At 38.8% G+C, this 14000-nt stretch overlaps 1 protein-coding gene across 4 annotated transcripts in view; it reads left to right on the top strand.

Moving 5' to 3' along the window:
- npas1 (neuronal PAS domain protein 1) overlaps nt 1–14000 on the top strand; it is a 68794-nt gene that overhangs the window by 11094 nt on the left and 43700 nt on the right. For all 4 annotated transcript variants that reach the window (XM_038298589.1, XM_038298591.1, XM_038298588.1 and 1 more), the window contains exons 2-3: nt 3203–3372; nt 7799–8037. In XM_038298589.1, coding sequence (XP_038154517.1) covers nt 3278–3372; nt 7799–8037 — 334 coding nt within the window. In that variant the 5' untranslated portion in view covers nt 3203–3277. The remainder of the gene's footprint in view (nt 1–3202; nt 3373–7798; nt 8038–14000) is intronic.

The following is a 14000-nucleotide window of genomic DNA, read 5'->3' on the forward strand; positions in this document are numbered from 1 at the left end:
TTCTGTTATGTGATGTGGACATTTTTGGCATTGCTATTTTTAAGCTTTAATTAAGATTTTAACATGCAAAGATGTGACACATATGTCCTAGTTGATATAGTATATAAAACGTTCCAAACTGTTTGTTAATGGATGTCAAGCTGTCTCTGCATCGTGCAATATCAAAGTTAAACATGGAAAAGTAACTTGGCGTAGCTAATTCACTGTTCCTTATTTAGGTGCAGGGGTATTTAGCTCTATTACTGTAAGCTGTAAATATTTGGTAAAGTTTTAAATATTTAGACAGTTCTATACAACATCCGTGTCAGCAAAGGCCAGCTTTTACATGGCTGACCTCAGATCATGTGAGAAATAGAATCTTTTTGCACTTTTCCTTAAGCTGCCTAAAGACAGAATAAAACTATGAAAGATGACCCGATCTCTGTCTTTCTTCGGGAAACTGATTATTGACTTGACGGCCTTTGAAATCAGTCCAAGAAGATTTCTCGCTTGCATTTAATGTTGGCTGTTTAAGGGCAGATTTGTGAAATGATATCTGCCAAACCTGCCTGGCTTTAGCTGACCCCTCTTAGCCGAGGTCAGCACAGCCATGCTCAAACTCGAGACGTAATCCATTTTCTTTTGCCCTGGCAAAGCTGTACTGAGGTGATTGTGCTGACCCAGCCGGCCCGAAGGAATAGGGAGATAGAGATGGTGAAGCAGAGAGAGAGAGAGAGGGAGAGGGGGCATGTGAGGCTCAAGGGCATAACACAGAGGTGCTGGGGGCCACAGTAGCCCTTTAAATGTCAACAAAGCGTCGGGGGGTGGGGGGGCAAACTGTTGAGGAGCAAATCTCTGTTTGAGGACTGTGGAGAAAACTGGCAGCTTCGACACCAGGAATTTTAAAGTTGGCACAATACAGCGAATAGGGCAGATAAACAATGTTCATCTGCCCTATCTCTCTTAATGCCCATCTCTTAATGGGCATTAAGAGATGTCATTTGGTGCGTAATTTTGACTTTAAAGGACTATTTATGTTGTTTTATGTTGATTGTGATGGAAAAATACTCCTGAATGGGGGCATTTTCCAGAGTTTTCAGAACCTTTTAGCTTTGATCACTTTACAAAGAAAACTTGATTTAATTTTAATGTATGGACTTTATTTAATAGATAAACATAAAGTAGTGCTCAAATAAAAATCTGAAAAGGTTTGGATGTGGAAATCCATTTTGCAAGTAAAGCTACTACCAATATCCACTCAGATAATGTATTAAAAAACAATCAGATGAGAGTAAAACGATGCTTTATGCCTGACATGCAAAATAGTTTTAGTATCATAAAACCAACACAGCACCTTGATAATCCAATCACTGAGGTGAAACTGGGTGGTGACAGCAGCATGAGATTTTTTATTTTTTTTGCATAGACAGGACAGCTGTTCTTAGTGTATTAATTTAGAGAAATCCTGTAACAAAACTTATCTGGGTCTGTAAAGTGTTTGGAGATAAAAGCTAGCTTCTAGCAGAAAAACCACCGTAAACATGCAACCAGAGCTAAAGGGGAAGAGTTAGATATTTTGGAAACAACTAGAAAAAGCTAAAATCCTTGATGAAAGTGTTGTCACATTGGTTCATAAACATTTGCATAAATGTATTCATCCAGATTATCTGTCTTTATTTTGAAATTTCTTTATTTCATTTTTGGGAAAAATCTGTTTCTTTCTAAAGTTCATAGTAAAGATTATGTTGTCAAAAAGTGAACCACACATCGGCAAGATTTTAGAAATACAGAGGCAATAAAAGAGCTTTAACTGACCTTGCCTTTGGCTGCACTGTGATTTTTTTTGTAATGATTATGACATTTCTAATCTCTTTTGTTTCAATTTTAACCTGTTATCCTGCGTAAAATTAAAAATTTACAGGATTATCCCAATTGTATCACACAGCTATGATATGATTTGTCTACCAGCTGCGGATAAACTTTTATATGTGACAATGGATACCAGCTGAAAAGTCACTTATGTGTAATGTATTTGCTAAACCAAAGACCTACCCCTATTTTATGTCTTCCTATTTATATAAATATAACTTAGACTAAGACAAACTTTATTGTCATTTTTGTATACACCGAGTGTATATAAAATAAGATTTTGTTGCTTATAGCTTACAACAGTGAAATGAACAATACAATTTAAAGTGCAGCAGTGATCATCATACAAAAAATATAGCAGAAAAGGATAACCAGTTTAAAAAAAGCTTTAAAAAGTTATGTTGAAAATGGGCATTAATATGGAGAAGTTCAGTGCAGTACAGAATAAATATGGTGCAAAATGCAGTATAGCATTGAGTTTTGTCCTATTTAAAAGGATTATAAGCCATGTTGGTAGTGTAAAAGGATATACATGATATATTGGCTTATTTACTGAAAGAAGATCATATTTTCTTTGTGTATTTTCTTAAAATTGCAAGATTTTACTGTCATAATCTGATGTAGGACATGAACCACTGTTGCAGAGTAAAGCTCTTGTATATCTTAGAACTTTTAGAGCAAACCTGGCATACCTTGGCAGATATAGCTGCCAGTCCTGAGAAAAAAAAAAACTAAACAAAGGATAAAACAAACAAAAAAAAACTCAAGAAGCTGAAAAACATCAGGCCTAAAAAAAAACTGACTGCTGCAGAGAAACTGTATTTTAAAGAGATTTCCCTTAGGAATAGGGAAGAAAAATCCAGCAAAGACCTGACACAGGACCTAAGAGGTGCATCTGGCCCTTCACTTCATCCATCTACTGTATGCCAAGTTTCCAGCAAAGAATCCTTTGGGAATCATCTAGTTGGTGCAAAAATCCTAGCTCCATGTCTGTCAAAGTGTTATGGTTGGAATTTTTCTATAGATTCAGCAACAAAATTTGAATTAAGCGTATGTTTTTGGCATATTTTATTAGGAACATGCCAAATGATCAAATAAATTGTTAATTCTTCCCTAAATTGTTGGTTATTCAGAGTATTTTCTATCCTAGAGAAAATCTGAACTGAATTTCAATAAAGTTTCCAATGCATTTAGATCAAAGCAGGATTCCACACTACATATTCAATTTCAGGTGTGAACCACTCATAAACTTTAAATAGTTCATGATCAGTCTATGGCGAATATTGATGACTAAGTCAAGGTCACTTTGTTAATTTCCTGCTCCTCCTATCCCTATTTCATGTGAAATCTCCAGGTCTAAGTGTGTCGCAATCCGAACCAATCACAGCCTTCATTAAGGAGCAGGGTCGGGCACTGGACTGGAGCAAGCATGACGAGCATGCCGTTTGTCAGCGAGGGGAAATGTGTGAGTGTGGAGTGGGATTTCCTACAAGGACTTCTGGCCAAGCCTCCTACACTACCCTGGTGAGACCACACACACACACACACACACACACACGCACACACACACACACCAATACGCACACAGACCAATATAAGCCTGGGAGCATGCCCATGAATTAATCTCCACAAGGTGAAATCCATGGGTTGACATCCTTGCACATACTGACAGCCTGATAAAGAGTTCCCCTTCACTGAAACACAATACAGAAGACATAAGTCTGTTCTGCTCATAGCTACAATTCACCTGCGCCGAGCTCACCTGCCAGTCGTGTCAGACACGGGACCCCCTGCACCTCCCCTTAAAGGAGATTAAGTCAATTTGGCAGGAATTATTAATGGGCAGTCATTTACAGGCGGATATATAAACTAAGCAGAATCAATGTGCATGTATTGATTGTTCTCGGTGGCTGGGGTCGAGGCAGTATAATAATGAGATGTTACACGGGCTGGCAGCATGAGTCCACACACGCTCACAGGAAGACACACCGATTTCACTTGTTAGGGGGGGAAATACAGCAGCTGTGCCACCTGATTAAGATATAACCATATCTGCACACACTAATCTAACAAACATTTATTGCACGCATACACACGCTTGTGCACGGCTGGAAGTCTTGGTGTGAAAGCAACACAGACACAAGAGAATATCAGACCCATGACACACAAACACTTTATTCCAGCGCTGCACTGACACAAATTGTGAAGTGGCTGTGACAACATAATTCCACCACTCAGGCCCCATTGAGGAGAGTCAATACCCAATCACAGAGACAGGCTACCTGAGCCCCAGCTCCCTCCACTCCACCCCCCTCCTCTCTGTCACTCTGCCCCTCCCTCCACTATTGATCCCTCAATCATGGCTACAGCTCACTAGCCCGGGACCAGATGAGGGAGAAGCAGAGAGGATTTAGAGGGAAGGAGGGAGGAGAAAGAAGAAGGGAAAACAGAGATAGGTAGGGGAGAGATTGTGTGCACAGGTTCATGTATGGATTTTAGAGCAAATAGCATTATTAGGACTCTGGTTGAGTGGATAAAAGAAGAGGACAGTTTGTAATTGTGAGGCTCGTCTGCAGAAGATGGGACAGTGTGAAAATCAAACCGCAAAGATGCTGAATAGTTATTTGTCCTTGTTCATGAAAAAGCTGGTGGACTATGTAATGTAAGTCTGAGCAAAACATCCAAGGATCACAACAAAGTTCAGCCACCAACACTGGAAAACACACGGCAAATTTTGTTGGCTAAAGCAATTTTTTTAGATGAACGAAGAAGAAAAAAAGGAGTATCTAACCCTATCCTAACATAACTTATAACCCTAGAGATGTTGCTTAGGGATTAACATCAACCATATTATGTGTCAGATAACCACTGCTCCAAATAAACCCTGACACAGATTAGAAGACAGGGCGAAGATGAAAAATCCAATCTGTGTTATAGAAAACAGCACTTTTATCATTCAAGATATATTTGTTGAATAGAAAAAGAAAAATATTACAGAGACATAAATCATACTGGGGCTGTTTCAAATAAAATCTTATACTAACAAAAAAACTACACAACAATAGAAGCCATCTGAGCTGGGCAAACAACCATCTACAGCAATATAAAGTTAATCCTTCTTTTGTCAGATTAACAGCCAATAAGTAGCTTTCACAAACCTAAATAGCTTTAAAGTGAAATATCTAATCTAGGATTACTTTGAACTAAAAGTTTCCTTCCTAATCACCGTACCTTGATTAAGATCTGCCTTGTTCAACCAATACCTATTTGTCCATTAATTAAAACCAAGGACACTAACTCTGCCCTATAGTGTTCTTTACATTTCTTCTTTTTATTTAGTCTTATCTGGTAGCAATTTGTGTCCTGAAATGTTCTACGTGCATTAAAGGGTAGGTGAGTAACTGAGACTAATAAAATGCAGATAGACATTGGTTCTATAGTCAATATTTACCGTGAAGTCATTTTAGATGTTGCATGTTGCACAAACTGACACTGCAAATGTATTACCAGCTACCCCTGTTTGTAACCCTAAAGTTTTTGTCAGTTTGACTTTTAAGTAATGAAAAAGTGTTATATAGGTACAGGCCATTTATTTGTTCTGCCCAAAAAAAGAGAACCAGGAGAGTCCAATCTGCACAGGTTCATTCACTCTGCAGATTGGACTCACCTGGTTCAGCACATACAAAAGAGATGACTTGTTGGCTCCAGATCCTCTATCTCTGGCACCTTCCTCCACCCCTCTTTAATCTGATTCCCCTAAATAAAATCAATTGTAAATCCAGTGCTTTCTTTTATTAATAAGCAGAGTCGACCGATGCAGTAGTAGCCATTCAAAATTTCCCCACTTTCCTTGATCGGCTCTTGGCTGATCCCCTACAATTCCTTTTTAAACATCAATCTTTGTACTAAAATATTCTTTCTGTCATGATTTGTGGACATGAAGGTCTAAAGAGAAGCACCATTTCCCTGTAATTCTGTGAAAGGGTGGAGTCAGAGTAAAACAAAATTATGCACACTCAGGAGATGGAGGGGGTCACCCCAGTTGCTGAAAGTTGGAGGGGATTTTGCTGGGAGTTGCAGGGAAGTGGGCTGCCATTCGGCTGGCGTTTGACTGGGAAGAGCCATTTTGAATGGCTGCTACTGTATGTATTTCAACCTTGATTTAAATACACCTGCTGCTTAAAGACTTTACGACTTTGTTAAGGGAAATGGAAACCAAGGATACCACTGTTCAATTCAATTCAGTTTCCATTCAGTTTATTCATATAGTGCCAGTTTACAACACAAGTCATCTCAAGGCACTTTACAGTTCACCAGATCATACAGTCAAATTGATTCAAAGTTTTCTATCTAAGGAAAACCAGTCGATTGCATCGACTCATTGACTCGAATGCAATCCGTCACACTAAGCATACTTGTAGTGACAGTGGAGAGGAAAAACTCCCTTTTAACAGGAAGAAACCTCCAGCAGAACCAGACACTGTTAAACCTGTAGCTACAACCCAACAAAAACAAGATTATCTGACTAAAGTAACATAAGGGAAGGGTGGTTTTAAAATAATATTTCAAATTATGTTAAACAAAAGTATAACATTAACATAATATAGGATAAGATAGGTTTTTTACCAGTTAGTAAAATTTTAAGGTGGCACTTAAATGTAAAATGTAAATTATTATGACTAAACTTAAAAGGGGTTTTAAATCATGTTATGTAGTTTTATTTTATGTTTGTCACTGAAGAGTTAAGGACTGATGAACAAATAATTTTACTGAGGCATGCATATTGTGATATGTAGAAAAAAATTATGTTCTGTGTGTTTGAAAGTTGTTTTTGTAACTCAGAGAAACTATTTTTACTGCAGGTCATTTGGTGTGATTCGCTATATAAACTACCTTCACTCATCAAAGTATTCAATCACTCAGCAAGTTCTTAAAGTCCTTACACTGGTTCCCTGTAGCCTGCATAGTGGGGACATTTTAATGTGTTCAGCTATGAATGAATGCTAAATCATGATGCAGCAGATCCATCTAGAAACTCTCAGAGGGGATTTCTGCTGTTTATACCAGGGCCTAGACTTTTAACTCAAGCTGTAACTCAGGTGAAGTTGCTCATTGTTCTCATTAGAGTAAATCTCTGGTTTGTGTCTTGCTAAGTAATTAATAGCATAGCTGTGTCTTACAGTTAACTAATTCTGAGTCAGCTTTCTTGTTTACAGCTGTCTTCATTCTGGGTTTAATCCTCCTGTTGACTCGATGGCTGATCTTATGAGCTGTGTGTGTCTCCTACTGAAGCCCTGTTCTATTTAATTTCCGGGTAACGAATGAAGCAGGCAGATGAACCCGTACTGAACAGCTGTTTTAGACTCCTCCACACCATGTAACCACTGCTCAGCATAGATAAGATGTGAAAATTATCCTCTTTTGTCTTTTTTTATATTTACTTAATATAAGGTTAGGTGGAAAGGAAAGGGATTATATGCAGTATAGCAGAATCAAAACAAGACAATTTTTTAAGGAAACAAAAATTTGAAATTTAATGTAGTTCTTGACATTAATTCACCTTGCTAAGGGACATTTAGCCTTTGTCCAAATGTCTTCTTTTGTGAGATTCTGGGTTATTTAGAAAACATTCAGGGGTTAAATGGACAGCATGGGCAAAGCAAAGGTTTAGGTTCAAGTTCAATGTTCTAAGCACATTAAAACATTTAGCAAGAGCTGCAATGGCAGAATTTAGGTTTAAGCAAAGTTGTGCATTAGAATAGCTGCCAAACATCTAGACCTATGGTAAATCCACCAGAAAATCTGCAACAAGAATTTAAATCTAATATTTTTATAGCTGCGCTGCATCTAGTCACACCCAGTTTGAGCTGTTATTCTATAATTGTTTAATCTATTCGTTAGGTTCTCTTGCTCTTGGTTCATCTTTTAATACACTTTGTCTGTCTCTCAGTCTCCAGAACTTGCGTAAAGAGAAATCTCGCAATGCAGCTCGTTCACGGCGGGGAAAGGAGAACTTTGAGTTCTTCGAGCTGGCCAAGATGCTGCCTTTGCCAGGTGCCATCACAAGTCAGCTAGACAAAGCTTCTGTCATCCGGCTGACTATCAGCTATCTGCACATGCGCACCTTTGCAAGCCAAGGAGACCCACCGTGGAGCCCTCTGCTGGAGGGGGACAACAACTGCAACAAAGGTTAGTTGGAAACCAAACTACCAAGCTGCTGCGTTTAATTTATTTCCAAAAGGTGGAACTGAAGTCAACTTTGACCCCAACTCAGTTATGTTTCAGTTGCATGTTCTAAATCAATCGGGATTTTCTGACTTTTGCTTACTGAGGGGGCTACCTCCAATTAGCAATTGCAAATAACACTATACTTTTTGATGTAGTCAAACATTTGATGTAGTCAAAATTTGTAGCTACAAATTTACCTCCAGATGAAGCACAAGGTAATTAATTTTGAGGAATTCATTGACGTAAAATTGTCAAGAGTGTAAATCATGAAAGAAGTTCAGTGTTTATTACACGTGGTGCTGCCATATTGGATTGTAAGGTTTGAGGTTAGAGCAGTGTTGCCAACTCAGCAACTTTGTTGCTATATTTAGCAACTTTTCAGACCCCTCCAGCGACTCTTTTTCAAAATAGCGACTAACGACAAATCTACTGACTTTTTTGGTGTCACTGGGGGCTTTTGGAGATAGTTACGTGAAAGCACGTATCGTTCCTACTCTTGTCCTCCAGCGGCAGGTGCTGCTGGTGGGTGCCTCCCCCGTCCCAACCCCGTTCTCCCGCTTCCGCAGGAGTCCCTCTCAGCGCTGCCGTTAGAGCCACAGCATGTTTACCCTCAGCTTCCAGACTGCAAGTGAACCGCGCACATGCACCGGGATTGACGGCACAGGTTGATCACACTGGAGTCAGCGCCCTTAGTTGCTGAACCTGCCATTCCCTCCACACACAGCCTATGTGTTTGGAGGGAAATCTTATTAGTTTAAAAATAATATTAATTACCATTATTTGCTCACATTGTCATTGATTCTTTGTAGTCTTTTCTGTTCCATTTAGATTGGTAATGTAATGTCAAAAATATTATGGTTCAAAATGTTTATGTTCTACCATGATTTATAGGCTCCTTATAGGACCACAGGGGAAAAAAAGTAAAAAAAAAAAGTTGAAAAAAATGAAATAGTAACACACACACATACACTCACCGGCCACTTTATTAGGTACACCTGTCCAACTGCTCGTTAACACTTAATTTCTAAGCAGCCAATCCCATGGTGGCAACTCAGTGCATGTAGGCATGTAGACATGGTCAAGACAATCTCCTGCAGTTCAAAGCGAGCATCAGTATGGGGAAGAAAGGTGATTTGAGTGACTTTGAACGTGGCATGATTGTTGGTGCCAGAAGGGCTGGTCTGAGTATTTCAGAAACTGCTGATCTACTGGGATTTTCACGCACAACCATCTCTAGGGTTTACAGAGAATGGTCCGAAAAAGGAAAAACATCCAGTGAGCGGCAGTTCTGTGGGCGTAAATGCCTTGTTGATGCCAGAGGTCAGAGGAGAATGGCCAGACTGGTTGGAGCTGATAGAAGGGCAACAGTGACTCAAATAACCACCCGTTACAACCAAGGTGGGCAGAAGAGCATCTCTGAACGCACAGTACGTGGAACTTTGAGGCAGATGGGCTACAGCAGCAGAAGACCACACCGGGTGCCACTCCTTTCAGCTAAGAACAGGAAACTGAGGCTACAATTTGCACAAGCTCATGGAAATTGGACAATAGAAGATTGGAAAAACGTTGCCTGGTCTGATGAGTCTCGATTTCTGCTGCGACATTCGGATGGTAGGGTCAGAATTTGGCGTCTACAACATGAAAGCATGGATCCATCCTGCCTTGTATCAACGGTTCAGGCTGGTGGTGGTGGTGTCATGGTGTGGGGAATATTTTCTTGGCACTCTTTGGGCCCCTTGGTACCAATTGAGCATCGTTGCAACGCCATAGCCTACCTGAGTATTGTTGCTGACCATGTCCATCCCTTTATGACCACAATGTACCCAACTTCTGATGGCTACTTTCAGCAGGATAATGCGCCATGTCATAAAGCTGGAATCATCTCAGACTGGTTTCTTGAACATGACAATGAGTTCACTGTACTCAAATGGCCTCCACAGTCACCAGATCTCAATCCAATAGAGCTTATTTGGAATGTGGTGGAATGGGAGATTCGCATCATGGGTGTGCAGCCGACAAATCTGCGGCAACTGTGTGATGCCATCATGTCAATATGGACCAAACTCCCTGAGGAATGCTTCCAGCACCTTGTTGAATCTATGCCACCAAGAATTGAGGCAGTTCTGAAGGCAAAAGGGGGTCCAACCCGTTACTAGCATGGGGTACCTAATAATGTGGCCGGTGAGTGTATATAGATATATATATGTGTGTGTCTGTGTATACCTTGAATTTGTTGTCCATAAGTCAGTTATAAAAGAAGGTGTAAACAGTTCAACTTCACCTTTTTGATGGTTGGTCATTAATTTGCCTTAGCTGAGCAAACAGCTCTCACTCTTTTGTAAGGTTGTAAACTCATAATTATATTATTACAAAAATATACAAAAATAAATTGTAATGTCTTCATGGTTAATTTTCCCAAGCATGGGTAAAGAAGGAGGGTTAGTATTATAATAAAATAAACATTAATATAATATAATAATATTTGCTAAGCTCTTAAGACCCGGATATCAATCATTTAAAGATGCACTGAATAAAACACCAACTTAAATCAGAATCAAGTTTATTACCAAGTAGGTTTGCACTTACAAAGGATTTGGCTTTCTGTTGATGGTGCAGATAAATTAGATATATAAAAAAATATAGAATACAGAATCTATAGCTATTTAGCTATTCATCAGATGACTGATGAATGGGATCAGATGGAGACATGGAGACTTCTGGTTGGATTGTTTTTGCTGTATTTCCGTATTTTATGTGAGTGATTAAATCAACGTACCAGTAAGCAAAAACCAATATTGCTTTTTAAAATTGTAAAACTTTTCACATTTTTTTTTTAAATGGCAAAGCTGAGACAATTGTGCTGACAATGGATACAAACCCTTTTAATTTTCAATGGCATGAATCTCTCTCTCTCTCTCTCTCTCTCTCTCTCTCTCTCTCTCTCTCTCTCTCTCTCTCTCTCTCTCTCATCAAAACAATTTCTCTGTTTGCCCACCCACTGGGACGCTGTCCAGATTTGGAGCTGTTCCTATATTCAGTTTATCAATGTATTTGCCACAGAAATTGTAAAGCAAACACACACATGTTCTTATACACGCCTTTAAACATTTGCATGTAACTATGCATACTTTCCAAAGCAGTGTAAAAGTATCAATCACATTTATGGGATGTGTGTTTCAACGAGGAAAAAAAAAAGGAGAAGCAGATGACATCCAAACAGGGAGGACACGATTGGCGCAAATTGTAATTACAGAAATTAACTACATAACGAGGAAAGTGTAATTATACAGCCCAGTTAATTGCTACCATTACTGAGGGGAAATGATGTAGCTACAGTACATTTAGAAATGTGTGTTTGTGTGTGTTTGAGTGCGCGTCCATGCCTTGTCCAAATTAATTGGAGTATGGGAACAAAAGATATCCATGTTAGTGAAACATTTCCCGTGATCAAATGTAGGGTGTATTTAAACAACATACAGAGCGATGTTATGAGTGAAACAGCTGAACAAATATCTATCTATCTATCTATCTATCTATCTATCTATCTATCTATCTATCTATCTATCTATCTATCTATCTATCTATCTATCTATCTATCTATCTATCTATCTATCTATCTATCTATCTATCTATCTATCTATCTATCTATCTATCTATCTATCTATTTTTTTAAATAAATGTTATATTTATTCAATTTATTTATCAAATGTATTTATCAAGATGTCAAAGTTGTTTCACCTATAAAACATGCTTCCTGAATGACTGTGGCATTGGAGGAGTCGTTGCCTTGCAATCACAAAGTTGATGGTCTGATTCCAGTTACCTCCTCTGCCAAACATAGATGTGCCCCTGGGCGAGGCATGTAACCAACTTCCCCTTCTGGTCTGTAGATATGTATGATGCTTTTGTGCATAATATGGTGAAGCTGCGAAAGCCAATTAGAGATTCCTGCATGCATTGGCATGTCAGTATTTACTGTTTTTAAGATCAGCTTTAAATCTATCCACAACCGTTTCATAGAAATGTCCTTGATTGTTTGTTGACTTTAGTGACACTGCAGCTCTTCTGCCGCAGTAGAAGGATATGTGCAACATTTTGCACATATAAGTTCCAGCTCTTGGGTATTGGAATTTTAGAGGAGAATAGGAATTTTGTTTTCCACAAAGGTTCTGTTTGTGTTTTAGCTTTAGATATTTGACACATAAATTACCTGTAGATGACCAAGTGTGCAGCTTAGAAGTTTCAGTTAAGAAGATGCATTTCTTTAGAATGGTTTGTATTATTTTACTGTATACCAAATGCTTTCCACTTAATGGACTTAAAGTGTAGCCTAACTTCTGTCTAGAGTATTTGAAATACTTTTTTGGAAGAATTCCGAATTCTCTATACTGTTTAACCCTGCCTGTTTGAGTTATTTCTATATGCAGGCAACTTTAGAGTTAGCATTGGACCCAGCAATCTCTATCTTTATATACTAGTGTCCCAAAAAGACAAATGTGAGAGCAAGATCTCAATTTTTTTCCACTCATAAAACAAATACTGTCTTCTATCTACCACATAAGAGTGATAGGCTATGAGGCAACTTCTGTAAACAGGAAAAGACAACAAGATTACCACTTGGTCAAAATTTGATATCTGAAATATTTTTTTTATGTTCAATGAGTATTACAAGCCGCCTGTCCTCCCTCCATGAGGTCAGCACTAAAAATGGAAAGCTAATTCGGACATCAGTTCCAACAAGTCTACCCAGGATGCATTGGCAGGGTTTTAAGTGTGATGCATGACTTTAATTCCGTTAGTGGAATGTGGTCAGAGATGTGGCTGAAAGGGAAGGGAGGCCGGAGAGGAGGGGAAGGGACAAATGTAGAGGGAATAAAGACAGAAAGAGGCGAAGGAGGCTGAAGGAAAGGGGGGTATTGTGAGAATGGAAGAGGAGGAGTTGGGGGGGTTGCATTCCTCCACATTCCCTTTTGGATGGATTCTGGATGGACGAGGGCCAGTGGAGAGGAAAGAAAGGTGGAAGGCTGGAGGAGAAAAGAGGGATGGAGTGGGGAGGAGAGGAGGGGCCAGAGTGGCTTTTGTCTGCTTCCCACGTCTCAAAGCCAGTCTTGAAAAATGAATAGACAGAGGAAAATCAATTGCATGACCTTCACAGAGAGGAGAGACAGAAGTAGAGATTGAGAGAGCGACAGAGGGAGAAAGATGGAGGAGAGACAGAGTAAGGAAGGAGTAAACAAAAGGGAAAGGCTAAAGGCAGGAAAAGTATAATGACCCCTTGATGTACGTTCCTGTTTTACGTGCGTATGGGAGTCTGTGCGCGCATTCAAGGACTTGTTGAAATCATTTATGTTTCTGTAAGATTTTATTGAATAAATTTAGCTTTGGGGGACACTTTTCCTTTATTTCCTGTTTTTTGTAAATGTCCCATTTTAACGCTAAGTCAGATTTATTTCAACCAAAACCTTCTCAATGTTTTGAGGTTACTGAGAGCACAGAAAAGCCTTAGCATCAATAAACCATTTGTGATTAAAATGTTTGTAAGTTTTAGGTCACATTCATTTCTCATTTGACTTTATATTAAAAAAAAATAAAAAAAAAATTATCTGAAAGGAAAAAGAAACTGTCAATAACCAACAAGCAGTTTTTTTTTTTTATTATTATTATTTCTATTACATTTTGATGCCTACATGTACTCAAATTACTTTTTATACACTTTTGAAAACCTCAGGGCATATTGTCATAGCTTTGGGAGATTCTGACTTATTTTTCTAATCTTAACTAAATCGAAAATAAATCAATTGTAGATCTCCAGAATCTGTTCAATCAAGGGGCACAATTTCATCTGTTCTAGCAATTTTACGCAAGCATCAGCAGCATTGTCATGTCTTAGCATTGTAATGTTCAGAAACATGATAGGTTTTTGG

The sequence above is a fragment of the Cyprinodon tularosa genome, unplaced genomic scaffold (assembly GCF_016077235.1).
Source record: "Cyprinodon tularosa strain WSP-4 unplaced genomic scaffold, ASM1607723v1 ctg41, whole genome shotgun sequence".
NCBI lineage: Eukaryota > Metazoa > Chordata > Actinopteri > Cyprinodontiformes > Cyprinodontidae > Cyprinodon > Cyprinodon tularosa.